Source organism: Bolinopsis microptera, chromosome 11 (assembly GCF_026151205.1).
Source record: "Bolinopsis microptera isolate Bmic1 chromosome 11, MBARI_Bmic_1.0, whole genome shotgun sequence".
NCBI classification, from domain to species: domain Eukaryota; kingdom Metazoa; phylum Ctenophora; class Tentaculata; order Lobata; family Bolinopsidae; genus Bolinopsis; species Bolinopsis microptera.
Window position 1 is genome coordinate 7,082,204 of NC_087082.1, and position 21,625 is coordinate 7,103,828.

The 21,625-nt window shown below is 37.5% G+C and overlaps 2 protein-coding genes across 2 annotated transcripts in view; both read right to left on the minus strand.

Moving 5' to 3' along the window:
- The window catches only part of LOC134822553 (uncharacterized), a 47,460-nt gene extending 37,693 nt beyond the window's left edge, over positions 1-9,767 (minus strand). Inside the window, exon 1 of the mRNA XM_063833664.1 lies at positions 9,683-9,767. The gene's annotated coding sequence lies outside the window, so the exon portion shown is untranslated. The remainder of the gene's footprint in view (positions 1-9,682) is intronic.
- Positions 9,768-10,045: 278 nt separating this feature from the next.
- On the minus strand, positions 10,046-17,840 carry LOC134822555 (adenylyl cyclase-associated protein 1-like). The gene is made up of 14 exons (XM_063833665.1): positions 17,477-17,840; positions 16,605-16,729; positions 16,408-16,439; positions 16,172-16,237; positions 15,918-15,995; positions 14,158-14,211; positions 13,701-13,876; positions 12,886-12,988; positions 12,437-12,638; positions 12,089-12,267; positions 11,343-11,439; positions 11,118-11,224; positions 10,872-11,018; positions 10,046-10,504 (listed from the first exon to the last, which is right to left on the minus strand). Exons 2-14 carry the CDS (start codon positions 16,717-16,719, stop codon positions 10,421-10,423), a joined length of 1,440 nt encoding a protein of 479 aa, XP_063689735.1. The 5' UTR covers positions 16,720-16,729; positions 17,477-17,840; the 3' UTR covers positions 10,046-10,420.
- Positions 17,841-21,625: the final 3,785 nt, after the last annotated feature.

A 21,625-nucleotide genomic window follows, 5' to 3' on the forward strand; every position in this document is an offset into this window, starting at 1 on the left:
ATTCTAGAGGCGTCTGTCTTGTTGAAACGTCAGTTTATTGATATTGTCTAAGTGGCTAGTTTACAAGGGCCTGAATATTTGAATAATTTGCGCCCCTTCGCTAGACAACACTAGACAACACATGTTCCGGTTTATTTCGATAGTTTTCCTGACACGGCTGCTATCTCCAGTGACAGGTAGGTCGGTAGAGGCAGTGAGTGGAACCATGGCAACAGCCTGTCTTATTAACTGGACCCAGAATACCCGTTAGTTATTTACAGATATCATTTATACGGGACTAAATAATTCTTACCTAGCAATTAATCAGGGATAAGAGCTAACTTTTAGGTGACCCCTCATTTATACGGGACTAAATTACTCTTACCTAGCAATTAATCAGGGATGAGAGCTAACTTTTAGGTGACCCCTCATTTATTATTATTATTATAAAACAGGATCTTACCGACAAAAATGATTCTTAAAAATACCTTAATGCGGTAAACTGTACCCTTGAAAAAGATTTTCCCAACATCTGTTGCATGCAGCTATATCTCTAATTTCGTTCAATTCATGCAAGTTGTCCATTTGCAAATTTCTACTACTTAAATCACTTCTTAAAACCGATAACAAGTTCATTCTAGGTCTCCCCAATCTACCAATGAATAAATTATCTGATTCAATAGCAAAAGAGAGAGCCGTTTGGGCGGGGGTGTTCTCCATACTCCTGAGAATGTGTCCAAACATCTTCCACCGCTGGTGTTCAATACGCTTGGATAACTTTTCAACTTTGCACCTTTCATACAATGCTTTGTTGCTTATCATACCTCATTTATACGGGACTAAATATGTCTTACCTAGCAATTAATCATGGGCAAGACCTAACTTTTAGGTGACCCTGCATATTACGACCACCCCAATTTAAAAGTCAGTCTGATACTTTATCCGAACGGCCTACATTTTATAAGTGGTGTTATTTTATTATTACTGCTGAAGTGTCTGTCACTTTTTCAAGACAAAGGTCATGTTAAAAAGTCATTCACAAAAGCTATAGTGGTACATGACCTCATAACAAACTGAGATAAGCAAGGTGTCATTATTGTGAACAATGGACGGGTCGTTGCTGCCATACTTAGAATAGATCTTTTTAAAAAGACCACTAAAAATAAAAATAGATCAATCTGAGTCACTATGAAGCCATCACAAACAAGCACTGAGTTTAAAAACAAAACTTCCGCGGAAGCTATTGGTGACTGTTTTGACCTAAATTGCCAAAGAAAGCGAACAATGCTCAATAGAGCGAAGCCTTATTGTTACCAAAGTTGACATTGTCGTTAGTATACCGACTTTGACACTAAAAGAAGGATTATCAAGGTAACATAATGATCACATTGACTTTGAGATACATTTGGTGAGCAATATCATCATTTTGTTTACCCGAGCTCTCTCTTTAATTGAACGAAAAACCCTTATATAATGACAGGCCGCAGCTTCATTGTCGCTTTCTTGGCTATAAGGCGTTTGTCGGCTGGTTTATTTTGACTTTCATGCTGAAAAAGCTGGCAACCTGCTAAACCAAGCGGCGTTCCGTCTAAGCGAATCCAGGAGACAAAACGAAAATAATACGAGCCCACAATATCGTCTAGAGAGGAGACATTTCCTGATTTTAAAACTAAACAAATGCGCACACAACACTAGACAACACATCTGCTAGCGGTCTGTATACGCTAACGGTAGAAATAACCGCAGCGAAACCTCTCCAGCATTCTATACCCAACTCAAGAAATGTAATAAAGTCAGTCGCCCGTAAAAACCGCCGTCATAAACCCACAGGCCGCGCTAGATAACTTTGTAGGTTTACAACCTACCAGGACGCGCGCCTGTATGGAACAGATATTTTACGAGTATCACCCGTTAATAGATAACTTCAAGATATAATACGACACACAGAATCCGAATCGGAATATGCAACGTTTTAAACAAAAGAAAACGGGCAAAGCTGTCATGAAACAGAGCTGGTACAGGGTACACTACTAATACTAAATACAGGGTACACTACTAATACTAAATACAGGGTACACTACTAATACTAAATACAGGGTACACTACTAATACTAAATACAGGGTACACTACTAATACTAAATACAGGGTACACTACTAATACTAAATACAGGGTACACTACTAATACAGGGTACACTACTAATACTAAATACAGGGTACACTACTAATACTAAATACAGGGTACACTACTAAATACAGGGTACACTACTAATACTAAATACAGGGTACACTACTAATACTAAATACAGGGTACACTACTAGGTACTAATACAGGGTACACTACTAATACAGGGTACAAGTGTATGCCTTTCTTTTGTTTGTTGTGGACAAGAAAGAATATAAGAGCAGGGATAAAGTTGAAAACGTTTTTTTTTCACGATAAAGTTCTAAAAAGATTGATGACAATATGTACTTTAGAAATAAAGGGGATTAGTTAACTTTGTTAGTTGACAGCCAGACAAGGTAGATTAGACTTGAGTCTGGCTCGATTCTCAGGGTTGAAACAGCGAGGATAACATTGAAACACTCTTTAAAGAGACCAGACTATATAAGCAGGATTAGACTCCAGTAAGTAGCAATGACCAGGATTAGACTCCAGCCAGCTGGCTCCCTTACCAAGAGGCACAGCCAGTTTTACTTTAAATTACTATTAGGAGTACCACGTTGATATTACATTTAGCTCAGGGGGATACGACGCAGATAAGCGTCAACAACAATATTACACCAAAATCAATGCCTAATTACTAATCAGATGAAAACGACGCCAGCCGGGCTCTCGAAAACAATTCTGCGGCCTGTAATACCAGATACAATTAATGGGGAATGAAACAGGGAAGAAACGTGATATCGTAATTTTATGATCGGTTCCTATTAGAGAGTGTTTCTAAGAAAGAGTCGTTGATAAATTCTAGATAAAATCCTACAAATTTTCCCGCAAAATCTATCAATAAAACATCTGGTAACTTGGGCTTAAAAAGATGAACTTCGAACTTCGCTTTCCGAATAGATAAATTCTAGTAGTAGTAGTAGTAGTAGTACGCGACACATACAAAAAAATATATAAATCGCGAATATACTTTAAATAAAACAAAACTGCGTACGGTGGTGTATCATCATGAAACGCAAATTTAGAAATTCTAAAAAATTCTAAAGATAGTGTTCTGACAATCTTTAGATAGTGTTCTGACATTTTTTCAGAACCTGAGTTACTGTTTTAAACCATGAGTCTTTTTTTTAATCGTGGATGCAGATAAGTCACTATTATCACCCCTTTTCTCTTTTTACTCCTAATTTCAACAATATATTTTAGTATCTTTAACACACTCCGACAATACCCGAAACATAATTACTGAAGCCAGTCAAGCGTGACCTAGTACGGAAAAACAATACTGTTTGTCCATATCTTAAATATTGATTGTAAATACATTTACAGCGATTCTCTGTATGATAAATTCAGCGTCAAGTACCTTGAGTTCTATTGTAAGGCAACATATAAGTGCGGTGGGTGCAGAATCGAACTATTGACATAATTCTGCACTTTTTCGCACCATAGGCCGTTATTCGTTCTATTTGTGTAGTTGGTATAACTGTGTACAATGAAATAAATAACAGAAGAGGGTAAATCTTGGCAAATGACAAATGAAAAATTCGTCAAGCTGGATCGCAATCCCTCAACAGATTGAAATCGAGTCACTTTAGCAACGTTAAGGTATGTATTAAAGTTTGCAGGCAAAAACAAACAGTTAAAAAAAAGAGGATAAATCGCGGCAAATGAATAACTCATCAAGCTGGAACGTAATCCATGGCCCTCAACAGATTGAGGGCCATAAGTGATAAGTCACGACGAAAAATATTATAGTTATAGTTATAGTTATAGTTAGATGATATTATCGTTTACAGGAATGTTAGCTTACACACACAATGTGTTGTAAAGTTACAATATTGAATAGTCTGCCTAAATTATGTTCACGATTAGCTCAACTAGCAGCAGGTATTCTGCCCATCTAATCGCAAAAACTTCTATGAGGATAATTCTAGACTTATACATCTTGAATTGTCAGGAAACGTAGTGTAAGACCTTGTAGTTTGTTGTGTTAAATTGAACAATCGTGTATACGTTACCAAAACACTCACTTCAGCTCAGCTAGCTCTATAACGTCAAGCATTTCTTAACCGAAAACAACTAGCCTGACTGTCCTAACTTGCCAATGTTCGGCGTGACCGAAGATAAAAACCACCATATAAATGGAGCTCCAGACACTGCACCGCTGTCTCCTAGGCTTCCTCAGATATTGCAACTGCTTATTGGGATATTAAGGAGTGATTATACCGCGTTAAAACCTTAGATTGATGGGATTTGGGACACAGTCTCGGAATCGAGACAGCGATTATTATTACATCATATTCCGTGAGGAGTAGGCCGTTTGCAAGTAGGTTTATAAAGTTAGCGCAAGCTTGAAGTTGAGAGGATTCTGCTCTATATTAATCTTAATTCTTATCGAAAGTTATGATTCTATTTGTAGCGGTTATACACTCAATCATACTAAAACTACTCCACAGTGAATTACATACTAGTTAGAATTAGTACGTGGCAAGGGTAATGATAGGATTATATCATTAAGTGAAAATATATCTAGTGATTTTTTAGTCCTTCTTGAGCTAAATAGTGAACTTATAAACTGAGTTCAAGCGTGACCATGATTTGAAGATCCAACTAGTTGGATAAATCTGAGTTTTAGTAAACCATTACCATGGTGAAACGGAGCACTGGAGCCGACCATTAGCATGATGAAATGGAGCCAACTTTCGAGATTTCCAAGGTGGGGTCACGTGGCGTCTCCTGGGGGATAACCTCTATTTCACCTGTGTATCTGTACCTTTATTTGGCGTGACTGTTTTTCACCGGCTTTCTAGGATCTTTAGATTCGAGGGTTAGGAAATGTACACGCCAAGAAAACATTTAATACTAGTACAGTGAAACCTCTATATAGTATCTGTATATACTGGGCCAATCGGGGAAAAGGAAAGTATATAGACAAAAATCCGGTATAGCGGGGATGACACGATCCCAATATAGAGGTATGACTGTACACTTACAGTGTACTCATTGAATCTAACTTTAACAAACTTAAAGTTAAACCAGCAGAGATATGTTTCTGGCAGATCAGCAACATCGCAGTTCTCCAACTCCAAGGCTGGGTACCAAAATTAAAATAAGTTAATCAAAGAAATTCGATTTCTAGTCCAAACCAACATGAACAGTGTACAAAAAATGTAAACTGATAATTTGGAAATTATCTGTAGCAGAATCAATTAGAGCAAGACTTACCCCCTTACAGAGTTTTAACCCAAAACGTCATGGGTTCTTGGGTTTGTTAGGATGAACAGATATCACACCTCTGCTGAATGTCCATATAAACGGCATAAGTGGGTAGGTCTGACAGGGCACGGAGAGAGAACTTGTAACACCGTACCTAGCACTAGATGTCCTTCCATTTACAGTAAACTATACCGTAACAGAGAAAAATCGAGAACTCCTTCCCTATGTTCGGCTGAATTCATCAGATTCATATCAGAATACGATACTTAGCAAGTCGAGTTCATAGGATTGTTGTCTAAATCTGTATCGATCTCAAGAATGCAAAATCAATTTAGTAATGGTAATTTGCATAAAACCATAGTTTACAAGTCATTCTGCAAAAACTTTTGAGCAAGAAGGTTAGAAAGAATCCTATACGGCGCTGAAAAAACTTTGAACTGTTTGGTTTTTTGTTGACTTTTTAGTTGTCCTGGTGAGATTGACGGTGTGGTTGAGTATGTGGCTCAAGGTTGAAAACAAATTGGTCGGCTCACTCCCGTCTAGACAGACTTGCTATGTCTGAGAGAAAAGACAAACATGAAAAGTTCATGCAATTAAAACTGAGCAGGATAAATTTTGTTTGCCAAGTAATACGTTGTCTAAAAAAAATTAAAAAAATCAAATTGAAACATAATTAATTTATAATCTCAGAAGTCAGAAACTATCTGAACAAAATGACACCGCACCCGGGTTATCAGGGATTTGAAGGCCTGGACTTAAAGGGGCCCACATCCAGAAAGTTTTTAATTTCCTCCAAAATTTTCTGTTTTCTGTGGCACGCTCGCTCGCGAATTCCCGACTTTCGCAATGGCCCCGCAAATGTGAGAAATGACTATTTAGAAGTGGTTTCCTCCAAAAACCCCCAAGTAAAATACTGCCAGCTGGCACCATTTATCGTAGTTTTCACAAATTATCATGTAATGTGCCTTTAAAATTCAGTTTATAGACTTTATTAATTTCCTCTTTGGCACCAAAAATTTCCTTCGAAATTCACAAGGGGCAAAAGTAAGCCCGCCCTAGATCGTGAAAAGAATGCCAGATAATAATTGGAAAAACGTGATAATCGTTCTATCGGAATAAATTATGAAAAAATACGGGATTATTTCTTACAAGAGTTGCAAATTTCCGGGTTCGTTGATTATAATGCCGAAATTTTGGACAATGAAAATTTGAATTATACGTGCATCATCCATATCATTTGGAAAAAACTATTTAACTTTCCGCTTGTAACTAAATGGCGAATAAGTACACTCCTAAACCTGTCATGAACGTATTTCAGGTACCTGTTCCTACAGCCGAGCCTCTGCTGAGGTAGCAAAGTCTGGAGACTTATATACTTGCAAAGATGGTAAAACTTGGACTAACAGCATAAGACGACTCCTTACGGTAAAAAAAAATTAAAACATTATACCACTTTTAAAAGGTAAAAGGGAGAGTGTTAATCAATCTTGGTCAACACTGAAGAGAGCGTTGAGGGTGGAAATTACGTCAAGAATTATACAGAAAGGACAAATTTTAAGCTAAATGACTACGAGAGTTTGACTTTGTTGTAAAGTAGTCCGCATTTCCTGATACTGGTAATGGGTTTTACTTGACAAATTGAAACATGACGTGTTACGGTACGCTCACCAGGACCGCCAGATAGAAGAATTAGACAAATTGGACATCAAATCCGGCAAACAGAAAGAGGAGATAAAAACGGACTGTTCCGACAGTAGCAGCCCCGACATATTCAGACAGGACATAACGGCTTGGTGCTCAAGTGAGTTTTTGTTATTATAGGATCCATTTAATATTCATTCAATTCAAAATACAATCGATTTTTCTGCTCCTCGATCAACACGGCAAATAATATCAAACAACAGATTTCAATAATTGAAATCTAATCCATACCAGTCTTCATCCTACTGATGTACTATACTGATTACAGATCATAACTTAAACTATAGTATGCTAGAAGAATAGAGTAATTTCTACTTAACACTAACAGATGTATATTTCTTAGTAAGGCTAGTGAAGAAGAAGTCATGTATCCTGTAAACATGAGCCCCCCCCCCCCCCCCCCATCCTGTCATGATCCTTATTACTGCGTAATCCTATCCATATACATTTAATAATAATTTCTAGTATCTTATAGTTATACACTATGTTAAAGGGCTATTGTTTCGGCATTTAAAATATTTTCCTTGCGTTTTAATAATGATTCCATATGCTACTGTTAGTTTTTCGGCTATAAAAATCCGGTATGAAGCACAAATTTTTTGAAAAATATTTCTACTTTTGTCTTTCTGGCGCAACCCTTTTGAAAATGTAGAGAAATATTTTGGGCGTAGAGTAGTACAGGTGGACATGAATAATGAATAATGAATAAGAGGTGGATTATTGTAGTTATTTTGTAGGTATTTTGTAGTTATTTTCCTAGAATTCACAAGTTTTAATGGCCGGTATGACCCGTTAAAGTAACATCAATAACAATTGATCCTCCACAGAGGGATGTGCTCCACTACCCCAGGATTTCGACACATACTGGGATCCTGTTTACAACCCCCAATCTCCCACCGCTGGATTGGACGAGGCTCCAATACGACCCGTTAAAAATTACACTGTCACCGTTAGATGCAGAGATGGGTTAGTATTTTGGAAACTTCTAATGATTCCTATTTCATAAACATAAATCAAAACTTGAATCAACGATCAGATCATGTTGTGGCTAAATACTTCAAAAATGTTATACAAACATTATATAAAAACGAACAGATTTACTTGTTTGCTCCACCTAATGTCTAAATCTAATGTAAGTGCCTATCAAATCATTGCCAGACCTTGTCCCAGGTATAGCAGACCTTGCCTGACACGTTTCTGGCACGCAAAGCCCTATTTGCTATTGAAAAATAGTTGAGGTCGCAACGTGTGACAATCAAATCAATACCCGTACTCGTAGGCCATAACACATAAGCGAGAATTAACTTTTTATAGCTTTACTTTTGGAGTTGAAAGTGAAAAGGTACCAGACATATTCTCAGGTATGCGCCAGTGAACGGCAACGGTCAAACCAATAAAGCTTTCTGTTCGGACCAAGGGTGGGTTCCAGCTCTCTCAAACATAGCTACTTGCACAAGTGAGTACACGATCGCAAAACTAAACTTTAAAAACAATTACAGCAGGTTTTAAAGAGTCGTGACTGATAGCTGCCCTAGTTAGCGGTGGGAAAGCCCCTTCTTAACCACCGCATGGCGCATCGAGGATACGGATCGAATTTATGCGAATCTGACAGGTGTTTACTTGTCTGGTTACCTCCCACCACATGCTGCAACGCAGTCAGTTTAGCGCAGCAGTATTGCTTGAGACTGAGAGTTAAGTGGACAGAGTCAGCGAGAGACATATAAATTAGACGTTATCCACAGACATTTGTCTGGTCGCAGAGACAACCCCCCAAATTGGATGTTTAAATTTGACAGGATCTATCAAAAATCGATCATAAGTAGCGAGGTCAATGAAGCTGGGCCAGTTAAATTGTAGTCGGTAATAGTTGCGATGATTAAAAATAAAGCAGTATAAAGTATTTGCATCAGGTGTTCATATCAAGGCAGAATACTTGCGTCTATCAAGCCGTGATACCATGACCAGCCGTATAATATTTATTTATCGCATCAGAATTTTTGATTGTGCAAAACCAGCAGGAACACTCAGTGTTCGCGTTAAAACAGAGCTATTTTGAGTACCTTTTGTTCTCAGGCGGTTGCAAAGATATCAGAAATAATGTGGAATACGGCTCATCTCCTAACCTAAGATCAACATCGCTTGGGGGAACACCTTTTAACATAGGTAATACCACCAACAACTCAATAACAGACAACACAAGACAAATTCAAAGCCTGTGATCATGACTACCTCATCAATTCTAGATTAATTTTGTCAATAAAATAGCTGTAAACACTGATTAAAACCCCTTCTTTCAGGGGATGTGATGACGTTTGCCTGTGACAGTGGCTATGCTCTCTCCGGTTCACAGTATGTGACATGTAGCTCAACTCAAACCTGGACTCCCGGGGCTCTGCCACAGTGCCTCAAGACAAATGCTGTAGCAGTCAGTGCGGCGAGGGGGCAGAACAGTTTGGTATCATGGTTAGTGGTGACTATTACAACAGTGCAGCTTATCAGACCCGGCACTTGGTCAACGGACGAGAGATGATCATAAACAAGAAATATTACATACAGACTACAGAGCAGACTTGCAACTGGTTTATATAAACGAAGAGTTCAATTTTAACTGAAAACAACTTACAATGTCGTATCTCCTAGTTGCTAGTAGTGATGTCCGTGCAAGTCTCGTAGTGTGTCCAAACACTTCTTCCTAGGTCCGTTTCCTGCCCAAAATTTCCGTCTTGTTTGTGCCATGCTCATAGACTAAGTACACTACAGTTTTGAAGGATAACATTTATTCACAAAGTTTAGAAGACTGGTCGCAAGTTGCGTTTCGGCGGTAAAAGTTACGTGTATGATTTTACTTTACTTAGTGTGGCACTACGTGACGAGCGCAAAACGTGCAAATTGTCGCTGTTCAGTTGGAGACCAGCCTTCCGATTTATTATTGAAATATAATTACGAAACCCTATACTATTGTTCGATTAATCAGATAGACAACTAATTCTAAATATTCACAAAAGCAAAATATTGCTACATATTACAATCGAAGATTACATATATCTCAATAAGGAAATTATTGTACTTTACAAAAACATAAAAAGCGTGAATTGAAAGAAATCAGTAAAATTATACGTTTGCTATTATACCATATGATCAAACCATTATTTTTCCAAAAGAAAATTCTACGTTCCGCGTCATGACAGCAGTAAGCTTTGGTCAGACAAAATTCATATCAAAATGTTTTAAAAACTCCGAATCTTAATATGGTTTAGAATCAGAGCTGATTCCCAAAAATATATAACTAAATCACTGCATATTATGCATGCAGTTCTGGGTTACATCATCTTGTTTTAATGAGTAACGGAGATGAGGCACTTTATCCGCACACTTCGTAGAGTTCAGTGACGAACTTTCCGTCACAATATTTGGTCAGGAACTGCTCCGCGACGAACGACTCATTCTGAAAAGATGATGACGATTGAACGATACAATAATTGATACAATAGTGTGGTTGACTGAATGTCCAGCCGCAAAACGGATCTAGTCTACTGTCTAGTTGTCAATTTGCTTGATTGGAGGGATAGGAAGTAAAATAAGATAGGAAGAAAAAACCGCGCGCACAATATATATATATGTATGCATGCATACGTGATGCATATCATGACGCGCAGAAAAGTAGAACTATGACACCTAAGGTCCTCATCCTACTAGCGAAACGTCAAAACTAGCAATAGCTTGAGCCGCGCGCACAGGGTTGCACGATTAAGATGCTACTAGCAGGACAGACATGGTTCACGGCCGTTGCAGATACAAATAACAATACTTACATATTCGCCGTTTTCTTCAACGAGGCATATGTTAACTTCAGATGATTTGGCAGTCACAAACTCTGTGGCGAGTCCAGTGGCCTTCTGGACAAACACTTGGCAGCCGTCTGTCTTATCAATATTCACTATGGGCGCCTTGTCATTAACCTGCAAAGATGTACATCATTGACATGGGGTCAAGGAACAACAGGTGAGCTTAGAGATCTACCAATAAACAAGTGTCAGAATTAGCCGCTTCAAACTGACCTGGACTTTGATGCTGTTGGAGTTGACGACATCCAAACTAGCGACCAGCGAATCCACAACAATGCCAGTCTTCTTGCAATTATCAAGAGTAATGGAGTTTATCTTCCCTGAAGTGGGTACGATCTTGAGTTGAGATAATGTTATGAGTGGTACATGGTCTGATAACAATCCTGTCAATCAACATATTTTTAGATAATAACGGAAGATCAGTGATTTAGCTCAAACCTTTGACGGTGATGACAGAGTTCTCACATCTGAAAATGTAGAGAGACTGGGTAACTTGGGCATCAATAACAATGTCCTGCACGCCGTTTTGGTATTCCTGATGGAATGTGTCATTGTTTAAGGAATAATATGTGTTTGTCAATATTTCATTACGCAATGTCGTGGTAAGTAATTTAAATTGATGATATAGTTAGCAAAGTGCAGACTTTCAACTCCGCCTCAAATTTAAAACAATTTCACATGTGACGTTGTATTTACACTATGTATGAGTCATCATTACGTTACAAATACGATATTTGCATAATAAGCATTCCAAACATTTCAACAGCTTTGACAATCAGACATGAATATTTTCCAAATATGGTTGGCGATAATATGTACAAATAAATTTTATTCCTAAATAAAAAACTGATAAATATAACTGTATTTATCTCCAAATTCTCCAAACATTTGTAACTTTGGAACTTGTGGGGATTGAATTTTAAGACTTCAGGACTTGTATGGTTGTTACATGACAAGTAAATTAAGAACAGGAATGGACTACCTTACAAGACATATTTATAACGTACGAAATGTGGCGGTTTTCCGAAAATTTCGCCATATTTTCGGACCGCCAAAATTTCGGTCGTCGCAAATTGGTCCGCCACAAAAATGTCTTGTAAGGTATGATGTCATGAGAGAGCTGTGTAATAAGCTGTGGATCAAGTAAGTAAGTATTAATTACAGAACTGTTGAACTTTACTTACGCAGCTCCATTTCTTGCCCTCCAACTTTAGTTTGGGAGGTCTAGAAACAGGTCCAGCAGCCTTCTTAGCAGGAGTAGCTGCCTTCTTGTTCTTGTTAAGATCAGCATCCTTTACAACACTGGACCCTCTTAGGCCTGGGTTCTTATGCGTCATCTGGTCTTTTGATACCTTCTTTAATCCTGATAATACGGTCAATTTTAAACAATCTTCTAAAACCTGATATTTTAAATAGAAATGGTGATGACACTCCCAATTCCCCAAGGATGCAAGATTTTTGCCGTTAACTATTAATCAATCGTCTCCCAAAAAGGAACCAGCAAGAACGGGATATGAAATATTGTAACATACCTTTAGTAACGTCAGCCCCTTTGTTGATCTCAGCAAAGAGACCGCCACCAGCGGAGGGTGCACCAGCCTTGGGTTTAGCACCTGCTGGCGGTGGGGGAGGCGGTGCGGGGGCGCTTGGGGGCGCTCGGGGAGCTGCAGGCGCTTTAGGAGCGGCACTTCCGCCTCCGTATATCTTAGCTGCCACCTCCTTGGCGTCACCTCCCTGGAGTTTATTCGATCATTATACCGGCATATACACTGTACACGGGTAAGCTTATTTTGAATGACAATTCATGATTTCTGTGTAAATGAATGTATAATAATAGCATTTGCGAATAAACAATGGCTCATAGCATAGTCCATACACCAGATGAATACAATATGTAACCCATAATTACAAGTAAGAAACTCCAATTAGTTCCTTAATTTCCTCAGAAATATAATTAAATAACTAGTCATTTTACACTCACGTTAGGATTCCATTGTACGCCCTTCTTGTGGTTGTTGGTAACGTACTCTTTCAATGCGGTAAACAGCTGCTTTAATTTCTGGCTCCACTCCTTGTGTCCCGGCCTAATGTTACATTCAGTTACACTAATGTTACACTTTAGCTATACCTTGTGCCCCGGCCTAATGTTACACTCAGTTACACTTTAGCTATATTACCTTAAAAACTTATATTTCTCACCGAAGTCAATTCTACGAATGACTATTTATAGATCATGAAATATTTGCGGTGTTCTATAAAAAGAGAGCAGCGCTGCCCGGGTGCTAGCTGCTATTGTAAGCAAGATTACAAAGGCTCTATTAAAAATGCTTTGTCCGACAACTATGCCCATATATGGTAGTATTGTGATATTTCTGAGATGTATCATTCATTGTATTGACGTTTCGTTAACAAAATCGTGCGTATATACCAGTTGCTATGGAGGAAGTACTAGATTAGAAAATAAGCGCAAATTTTATAACTGGTAGTTCCGGCAGTTGAATATTTTCTACTTGCTTATAAAACTGAAAGAAATATAGTACATGTATGAAGTGCTTCAATCAAAATTAACATCTAAACAAGTCCCAAAATTAACATAGTAAGTCAGTTCCAGTTCAAAAATGTAAGTCCCAATCATAAACATTGTGACTCACGCAAGTTCTGGAGTGCTTCTGCAAACGAATGATTGATTTGATTTTTTCGTTTCGAATATCTTCAGCGGAAGTGATTTCGAATCAGTTAAACACAAATTAAAATTATACAAATAAAATAGATAAAATAATTTAAAAAGGCACTCACGTATCCTTGAAGTCCCTGAGAATCCTGTTGATGTAAAAGTCGGAAGCCCCTATCATCTCGCTCATGTAATCAATAGGACGAGGTGCAACACAGACCCACCCGAATGCCGGGATTGCCTCACTCACTGCTGAGAGATGGTTGAACTGCCTGCTGGCCCTGTTCGTGTCTCGGTATGTCTGAAATAGGTTGTTTATTATAATATTATGGAGGAAAACATTTCTTTCCGAGCCATCCACCCCTAGATTTCTACAAATACAGTCTGGATACCAGTGTTATTTTTGTTGATAATTGTCAAACGATAATATGCGGCTCGAAGTCGCCTTAATGTAACTAGGAAGTGGAAACGACCGCAGCCTGACTTTTCCGACATGACAATATTATATTTTCTCGAACATTTCCAAAAACAAATTCGATAAGATAGCCATAAACAGATAACAATATAAAATATAATACTCACTCCAATTTGGGTGATAGCCTCGTTCATGGGTTTCATCACAATTGGAATGTCAGCCTGAAATGGTGTTACATTTACCACATGGCGTGATATTTGCATTCCAACTCAGAATGTTCCAAGAATGCACATTGCACAAGTGTATGTGATTGTGTAGGAAGTATGTGTTATTATAACTGTGTATTACCATGTACTCCCATATTATTTAAGATACACTGCCGCAGTTGGTCTACATAAAGTTGTATATCTTGAGCTATTTTTAGCTATACACACTACAGAAAATAGGGGCAGTAAAGTTTTCTGCTACCATTAGCAAACTGTACGTGCTTTTAGACAAACAGCAATATGAACTAAGGACTCGTGATACTTAGGACTAAGGAACTATTGTCTATTACATTACTCCGTTAACTCTGCTGCTACGTGAAATGTATTACAACTATGAAATGTATTATAAATACATCTGCACTCAATTGTATGGCCATATTTTGATCGTGATCTAAAACTCAGATTGTTGTACAATTTGGCGAAATTTGACTATTAGTAGAGAACATTGTGACTGAAATGAAAGGGAGGTCTCCACTGAGAAGCGAAAGTCCGAGCTCATTTCTAAGAAGGAATTGACTAAGGACTAAAATCCATAAGTAAGCCTAACATGTAAACTTCTAATGCTGAGAGCGATTTAACTGATTATTAATCGGTATGCCAGTTGATTTCTGTGGATCAGATGCGAGTAATAGGGACACTTTATCTTTATTCCTGACGGTCTATACTCTAGATGTGATACAGGTCATTTTTGCTCCATTTTTGCACTTTTAAATGTTTAGACCATCACTCACATACAAATTTAAATCAAACATACGTCTGATTTGCAGGTATCTCACAATCTTGACGATTTCATTAACCACCGTGATGTGGTAATTTCAGGAACACAGCACAACAGTGTTTATTAATATTGGAGGCTGTGGCACAGGTAAAATATCAGATAGTGTTACAAGGACACGAGGCTGTGTAGTGTGTAACCACAGTTATAATAACACACACAGCTGTAACATGATAACAACACCGCGACCGTTGACAGGTAATTAGTTGTATGTGTGTGTGTGTGTGTGTGTGTGTGTGTGTGTGTGTGTGTGTGTGTGTGTGTGTGTGTGTGTGTGTGTGTGTGTGTGTGTGTGTGTGTGTGTGTGTGTGTGTGTGTGTGTGTGTGTGTGTGTGTGTGTGTGTGTGTGTGTGTGTGTGTGTGTGTGTGTGTGTGTGTGTGTGTGTGTGTGTGTGTGTGTGTGTGTGTGTGTGTGTGAACTGTGAGCACATTAACAATATCTGATATTTAATACTCGGTAGTTTGTGAGGTTTGTGAAAAAAACACGTGGGAACTGTGAAATAACACGTGGGAACTGTGAAATAACACGTGGGAACTGCGAAATAGCACGTGGGAACTGTGAAATAACACGTGGGAACTGTGAAATAACACGTGGGAACTGTGACTCGTGAGTGAACAGATTATGTATACGTCAGTTAGTAAGCTGATTATAGTGGTATGATTCGATTGGAATTCGTGATAAAGTGTTGTTTAATGTCTCGGGAATTACATTACTGAGTACTGACGCTTTCAAAGGAAAGCAATAAACGAATAAATCTTTCCATAAACTGACATGTGTATAATTGTCTATAAATATCATTACTATTGAGATATTCAAATCGCACGATATTTTCATGAATCTGTTTTTATTTAAAGTATCGCTGTATTGCTATAAATTGGTACACACCGGTAAACAGGCCTTAGCACGAACTGAGACCCTCAGAAACTCTTTGTTTTTCAGAACAACCAGCTTCAGGAGATTCGACTGAAAAGAAGGAATATTTAAGGGACGCATCAGATAGGTTTTAATTGGTAACAGTGTTATTAAGACTTGCTAAATTAGTGCTGTTCCTATGGGTATAGAAAAATCTTTGTGAGTATTTTCAAGTTATTTTCGCAGATAATGTTGTGCGTTTAGTTGCTTCAGTGAAAGTAACATACAATTTCCAGAACGTCCTTAGGAAGATCTTTTGCAGCTTCTACAACAGCATCAGCTTTATCCAGAACCTGCATTTGGAGATTAAATTTTAAATAAATAAACTTTAAATATTTAATAATCAAATATCTAAAGCTAAATTCAACTTCAACAAGTTCATATTTAAGGATTTGAAAATGAGATTTTCTAGAGCTATTTAAATCACATGCAATTTTAAAGGGAGTTATTACAACTGACTTACCGCCTGGAAGTCGACAATAGCATCCACGGTATCTGAAATAATCATAAAAATTAAATTCTGAGTTGATGATAAATCTCAAAATAATCAATGGATGTACAGATATTTGGAAACCTTCAATTAATTGAACAAGTTGAAAAGAGCAGTTTGAGTTGTGGCTGTGAATATTAGTAATCGATATGTTACGTAAATGAAGTTACCATAATCGTCATCATCGTCGGCAGCAGAAGCTGCACTACCCCCACCAGCTCCACATTTCTCCAGACGGAGGGTAACTGCTTCCAACCTTGAAACTAAGTTAGCAAGGTCTGCCATGACGATTTAACTGGAAAAAGTTGGTCTTTATCAGAAAATATTAGGGGGACAATATTGACAGGTAGCTAATTAACTTACAAGACATATTTATAACGTACGAAATGTGGCGGTTTTCCGAAAATTTCGCCATATTTTCGGACCGCCAAAATTTCGGTCGTCGTAATAGAATCCGTCGCATTATCTTTTAGCTTATTTCAATGACTGTGCCTTCACTGCTTTATTTTGTTTCTAAAAAGTAATATCAAGTAAAATAAATAAATAAATTCTGGCATCTTTACTTGGGACAAATTATCACCACACCAATGACGAATTGAATGTCAAGCAATACAGTTTAAATTTGCATTAAAATACATGTATGTATATACATGAAAGTCTTACAGTCTTAATACAGACTAAGTTTGAACATGATTTTACCGAATTTCAGAAATTTCCTTACTGCTTACTGTCACAAAAAATGATGAAAAATACCCTTATTTTCTGTGACGTCCGAAATGTGACGGTTCTTGTTCAATTTCGCCATATTTTCGGACCGCCAAAATTTCGGTCGTCGCAAATTGGTCCGCCACAAAAATGTCTTGTAAGGTAAATAATTAGACCGTATTAGATAAGAGAAAAAAGACAAGAAATGTAGAGTTTTCATTCAACTTAGGAATAAGACAGAACTCGGATTATCTTAAATTCTTTCTTCTTCATATTTTACGCACATCGATCTCATGTCAAGATACAGAGTAAGCTGCACCTTACTTTCTACACTCACCTAACGACGTTAAACTCGGGTGTATCACGAAACTCAACTGTATGATAAATGTGATGAACTAATATTTACGTGTTGGATAAACTTTAAAATTTTATGTCTAGATTACACAACTGCCATTTACTCTACTCTAAAGATCAGGCAATGGTTCAATCATGCCCAGTTGCAGTAATCAAGGATTCCAAACATGGATAGGACTTAATATATAGACCACAGTAAAATTGGTTGGATCATGTACAAATTAACGAGCTTTCCATCTCCAGAAAATTAAGAACATGCAAGTGACCAACAATTTTGAGTATTTCACTGTAAAGCCATGTTACTTGCTGAAATAGAGGCTACATCATGTATGGTGCCACACTCTGGTATCGGCGATAAGGACACTTTATCATGAGATAGACTTTCAACACAAGGGGTTGGGAAAATTTACGGAATGATGATAGTTAAAAAATAAACCGATTTTTCTCTAATTTTATTTACATGCAACTTTCACATATATTATATCAACATTAATCATTCACGGTTCATCATTGTGAAATTTACAAAATATATAGCTAGATATACAAAAATAATCCAGGGTTTAAAAATGATAACTAATAAATATTATTTATACTATACACTGAAACTGAACAACATCTAACTTATTTTGTCTACGCTCTCTAATCGTGGGTTTTACAACCAAACAGATGATTATAATCGATAAAGGTTATATAAACATAAATGAAAACATTAAAAATAAATAAAATTATTCAAACAATATACACATAATATAGCAATGACCCTATATAAAAACAAACCTTTAAGAATATAAAAAATTCCCTAAACACTCAAAAATTACCCTTGGCCTTGTGGCTCCAAGTTAAGATCTAGACTGTTTATATAAACAATGTTTTTTCTCGCACCTCTGTCTCCACGGAGAGAAATCACTGTTGTTCTTAGGATTTCAAAGCGAAGGCGCTTTCTGGTGTAACCTACAGCATCATTAAAAATGATTTATGGTTAAAAATGATTTATGGTTCGAAGTATGTAAAAACATCGTAATGACTCAGGTATAACAAATAAAAAATGGCCAGCGTACATACACGTAGAAACGAAACCAAAAATCTTAATTGACTTAGTACTAATCAAATAGTGAAAACTGGCCACAGGCCTAAATATTACATATCAATCAATTACAATCCATTAATGTTACCAATATTAAAAACTATCCAAAATATCTGAGAAAGTATCCTCTAGCCAAAGGGCTCAATATTTAAATCTAAATCTTCAATATTGTTTGGTTTATATCGCAACTTGGGCCCTCTGTCCCCCCTTATTGAAATAACTGTTGTCTTTAATACCTAATCAAATAGTAATAATACCTAATCAAATAGTACAAATTCAGGTATAGCGCTCGATTTAAGGTAGAAAATTTGTAAAGTTATGAGCCGCGCGCCGTTGAAAATACGCGCGGTAAACCAAAAAATTTTGATTTCGCTGTATCTAACGCTGTATCAAAATTTTTGTATCATACGGTTCTTCATTAGTACAAATTACACCCTACCAGTCACTTTGTCATACGTTGTATGACCCGCCGCGCACGAGTGCGCGGCTCCACTGTACCGTAATTAAAACTATACAGGTGAAACGACATTGGGGGTCACGACGTGATACAACCAGTCACTCACTTGATCTACAAAATATTAAATCATAAATTTTGATCAAAAATTCAGTGAACACACTTGGGGGACTTTGCCGCTTCGACGCGCCGCGCGAACTAGCATCGCATCGTTTTGCTTCGCATCGTCGTCGATCGTTGCTTTGCTTCGCAGAGCAACGATCTCGACGGATCTTGACATCGTCAATCAATGAACACACATTATGGCAATTTTGGTAATGTTAATGAATTGTTTGCTAGCTCTAACCAGAGTCCTTTCGCTTGCAGTAGCGCGCGACCGCCGTACAACAAGCGCACGTCACGCAGTATATAGTACGCGTATACACATGGCTATGTAAAATGAATTGTGATTGTATTGACGTGTAATATTTATATATTTAGGCCCGTGGTTACTGGGCCGCGCTCAGCCTGTCATTCCGCCTAATCTCTATTGTTTGTTTACCAACATTAAAGCCTGGGGTCCTCAGGTAAGGCCCGTGGCCATTTAAAAAAGGCGCAGTTTATATCTCCGCCAAAAGTAAATTTGTAGGCAGCAGACGGAGTTATTTTGCCTATCTCATTGGAGTTTTCCGACCCGACAAACATGACAAAAAATTAAGGGTCGACCTCCAAAAAAGCAGCGAAAGAAGCTAAAAAGCATCAGAGCAGAATTTCAAGACTCTCTAGTTGATGATGTTTAATTCAGATTTTTTGTTCGTCACTTTAAGTTGTATTATTTAAATCTATTTTGTGTTATTTCATTTCCAATCAATTCCTTGACAATTTTTAATTGTGTTCTATTACTATTAATACTACAGCAAGCAGAATACTAGTATAGTACTAATTTCAATGTACAGGCTGTTTAATGTAACTTCAGGAAGGCGCGACTGTGAAAATAGTTAAGAAAACTACGCGCATTTATGCTAAAATGTGATGCTTTTGGCGGAGATATAAACTGCGCCTTTAAAAAAACATTAAAACAAATATTCAATCTAATTGCTGTAATAATAATTATAATAATTGTTATAAGCCTGTTAATATTAAAAAATTCTTGTACTTTGATTAAATCTATTTAAAGCATTGTTATAGCGCGATGCACTACTGGGTCGCGCCGCGCATCAAATAATTCTTCTCGCAACCATCGGTAGATCGGCAAGATGCACAACTGTGCCTCACCGAGCTGCGAAGGATTGACATCGTGAATCTATCTAATCAATTTAAAGCAATGCTTGTAAAAAAATTGAAGAATCAAATAATTGTCCGTCGTTAAATGTTTCCCGATGCCTTGTTGAATAATAATAAGCGAGACTTAAGTTATTTTTAATAACTCGAGATATCAAGGTAGTCTTTTAATTCACTACGCAATTAATAAGTCCATACGTATGGAGTACACTTTAGATGATGAAAATACATGACACGTTATGCACCAATTTAATTGGAACAGAAGTGTAATCATCTTTCAAGGCATGGATTCTTGGTACAGTCTTCCTCCCCATACCTTTAAGGGCCAATAAAAGACTTTCTAGGAGTGGATACTTAAACAGTAACTACAAAAGAGTCTGGCAAAAGCATCTTGGAACAACACCATATGTCCTATAAAAAGATCAGGCCTATTTTCTCTGCCTGCTCTCCCAGTGGCGTAACGTTGCATGTTGGAATCCCCCCTGCTGAAAAAGTGCCCCCCTGTTGGCGCCTTACTGGGCCGCGCTCAGCCTGTCATTCCGCCAAATCTTTATTGTTAATGAACATAAGAGCCTGGGGTCCTCAGGTAAGTTGGCGCCCCCCTGTCGGTGCCCCCCAAAAAAATTGGACAAATTAGGTGATTTAATATAAATAGGATATATATAAAAAATCTCCAAAAAAGTGTGTTTCAAAATCGAATTAAAAATCTTTAAAGGCCTATCTCAAAATTCTGGTTCTAGAGTTCTCCTCTAACTGATCCTAAGAACATTTCCTGAAAGTTTGAGGGTTATTGCTAAAAAAATGTAGGAGAAGATAGATTTTTAGACTTTATTTTCAAATGCGTGATTGAAAATTGCTCGCGCAATACAATTACACATAAGTGCTGACCTTTGACCAGCGATAATTTCCATGGAACCAAAAGCAGCTGATAAATATCACTCCCCTCTATCAGAAACAACTATGAAGTCGATTTCGAGAGAATTTTGATGAAGACCCCCGCCCCGGCCCCCTTAAGGTGCTGCTACAGTTGGGTCTGCTAGGTCGTTGCTCTGTTGATCGAATGATTGATTTGATTTGATTTGAATGCCCTGCCAACAGCCTGGAATATGTAACTTTTTCTTTATAATATCCGTGGTTGATTTGGTGTATTTTTGTATATTATACCATCAATTTAAAATAATATAATACTATTGAATAAGTCCAGCACCTCTGAAATGTTTCAAACAAGAGTGGTAAATCTAGCCCAAATTGTATTCTCCCACAGTTTAAGTCCTAGTCATGGCCTTCTTTAAAATCATTACTTTCAATCATCACAACTTTCTATCATTAGTAGT

Bases quoted from the DNA above. Each gene is read 5' to 3' on its own strand.
- LOC134822555 (XM_063833665.1), bottom strand. From the start codon at position 16,719: ATGGCAGACCTTGCTAACTTAGTTTCAAGGTTGGAAGCAGTTACCCTC. The intron at 16,238-16,407 runs GTAAGTCAGTTG...CTCCAAATGCAG, and splicing joins CTATTGTCGACTTCCAGGCG to GTTCTGGATAAAGCTGATGC. The intron at 10,505-10,871 runs GTAAGTATTGTT...TCATCTTTTCAG, and splicing joins TTGAAGAAAACGGCGAATAT to AATGAGTCGTTCGTCGCGGA.